Source organism: Myotis brandtii, unplaced genomic scaffold, assembly GCF_000412655.1.
Source record: "Myotis brandtii unplaced genomic scaffold, ASM41265v1 scaffold439, whole genome shotgun sequence".
NCBI lineage: Eukaryota > Metazoa > Chordata > Mammalia > Chiroptera > Vespertilionidae > Myotis > Myotis brandtii.
The window spans coordinates 677,401-679,152 of NW_005366783.1; the positions used below are offsets into that span (position 1 = coordinate 677,401).

Consider the following 1,752-nt stretch of genomic DNA (forward strand, 5'->3'; position numbering starts at 1 on the left):
GCCGCATCTCGCAGGCGCCGTGGCTGCCGCCGAGAGCTGAGCCCAGGCGAGGCATGCTTTTTCCCTGCTCGGTCCTCAGGACGGGAGTATGTGGGCAGCACCCCCACTGCGAAGAGTCTCCATCGTGCGGGGGGCGGGTCCCCCTCCGACTGCCCCCCAAGCAGAGAGGCAGGACCGGGAGCCAGTCACGGGGCGGGGTGAGAAGGGCAGCCAGTGGTGGGGGGGCCCTGGCAGGCAGTGGGGCCTGGGGAACAGAGACGGGTGCCCAAAGCCGCCGCATCCTGCGAGGCCTGTGGGCTCAGGAGGAAGCAAATGACAGTCAGGTGGCGGCCGGGCGAGTCACGGCCGGAAGGAGGGTTAGCCGGGCCGTGACTCACGCTGTGTGCTCAGGTCCGCCAGCTCCATCCTGAGGACCGTGTAAGGAACCAGGCCCCTCGCGGCCGGCAGCGCCCGACCCTCGCCCACTCAGTCCCCCTCCCCGTCTCAGCAGAGAATTTCCTTCCACTCACTTTCCTAACGACCCGCGGGAGTCCGCCAGTGACCCCGAGGGCTGACTCAGCGTGTTCACGGGTTGTGCTACCCTCACAATCGCTGTAGATTCAGGCAGGAAACAGGCCCAGAGAGGTACCGTGACTTCCATGTCACACAGCCAGTCCACCTGTGAGCCTGGGGGGCCACCTACGGTGAGCCTCGATGCCGTGTTGTTGCAAGAAGGCACTTATTGGGCACCTACTGCATACGGAGCAGTGGCCTGGCTGCTGAGGGCCGGGTGGGAAGAAAAGGCAACAGAAACAAACGGGAGATGGGTTCTCATCCCTGCGGGGCTCACGTGGGAAAAGGCCGCCCCTCGACTACGTGTCGCACGCACAGTGGGGACTCGAGAAGGTTCGATTCAGCCATGTGACTGAGCCCCTCGGTGCCCCTCAGCGACTGCTCGGGGCAGGGGAAAGAGCTGAGGCAGGCCTGGCCCTGCTCTCAGGGAGCTTCCCTGAGTGTCCCAGGGCGAGAGGGTGCGAGGGTGTTGGGGGTAATCCAGGAGGGCTCCCTGGAGGAGGCCTGGCAGGTTCTGTCTTCAGTGGTTCCCATCAGCTCCTCTGACAAGACAGTTGCAGAAAGGAGAGGCCCATCCCCCACAGACGGCTCAGCTCAGAGAGAGGGAGCGTGCAGGCTGCCAACTCCTCCGCCTCCCACGCCCCTCCAGGGATGTGCTCAAACAGGCCCTGCCAGTGTGTTCTCGCTCCCCGTGCTGCGGGGCCGGTGCTGGAGGGCAGGTGCCGGGGAGGGCTTGTATCCGTGGATGCAGGGTAGGCAAGGTGCTTCTAGTGTGTGTGCGCGGGGGTGGGTGCAGGCCCCGCCCTCAGCAAGGTGACCCTTTCGGACCTTCTTCCTCCCACGGAGGGGAGAGCAGAGGCAGGGTCGCCTCCTGGGCCCTTTCCCCACCCTGACTGTTCCCTGTCAGTGGGGACTCCCGCCCGGGGCCGCCGCCTGCCTCCGGGCGCTGCCTTCTGCTCAGGAGGCTCTCCGTGTCCTGCGTGGCAGCCTCCTGCGCTCGTCCGGCCGACAGGTCCTGATCGTGGTGACTGTCACACCCCACCTGCCGGGCGGATGTGCCGGCCAGTGCCTCCCGGACAGCGGCAAGGCTCGGAAAGGCCCCGTGCTCTCGGGGAGTCGGGACAGTAGGGCCCGCCCCAGACACGGTGCCTCTCGGAGGGAAACGTCCTGGGCTCCACTGTGGAGGCAGGTCCTCCGGGG

At 66.7% G+C, this 1,752-nt stretch overlaps 1 protein-coding gene across 1 annotated transcript in view; it reads left to right on the forward strand.

The window, feature by feature from the left end:
- Nucleotides 1-1,752, forward strand: part of ACSBG1 (acyl-CoA synthetase bubblegum family member 1) — a 41,022-nt gene that overhangs the window by 1,259 nt on the left and 38,011 nt on the right. The window contains exon 2 of the mRNA XM_014546257.1: nucleotides 362-417. Coding sequence (XP_014401743.1) covers nucleotides 362-417 — 56 coding nt within the window. The remainder of the gene's footprint in view (nucleotides 1-361; nucleotides 418-1,752) is intronic.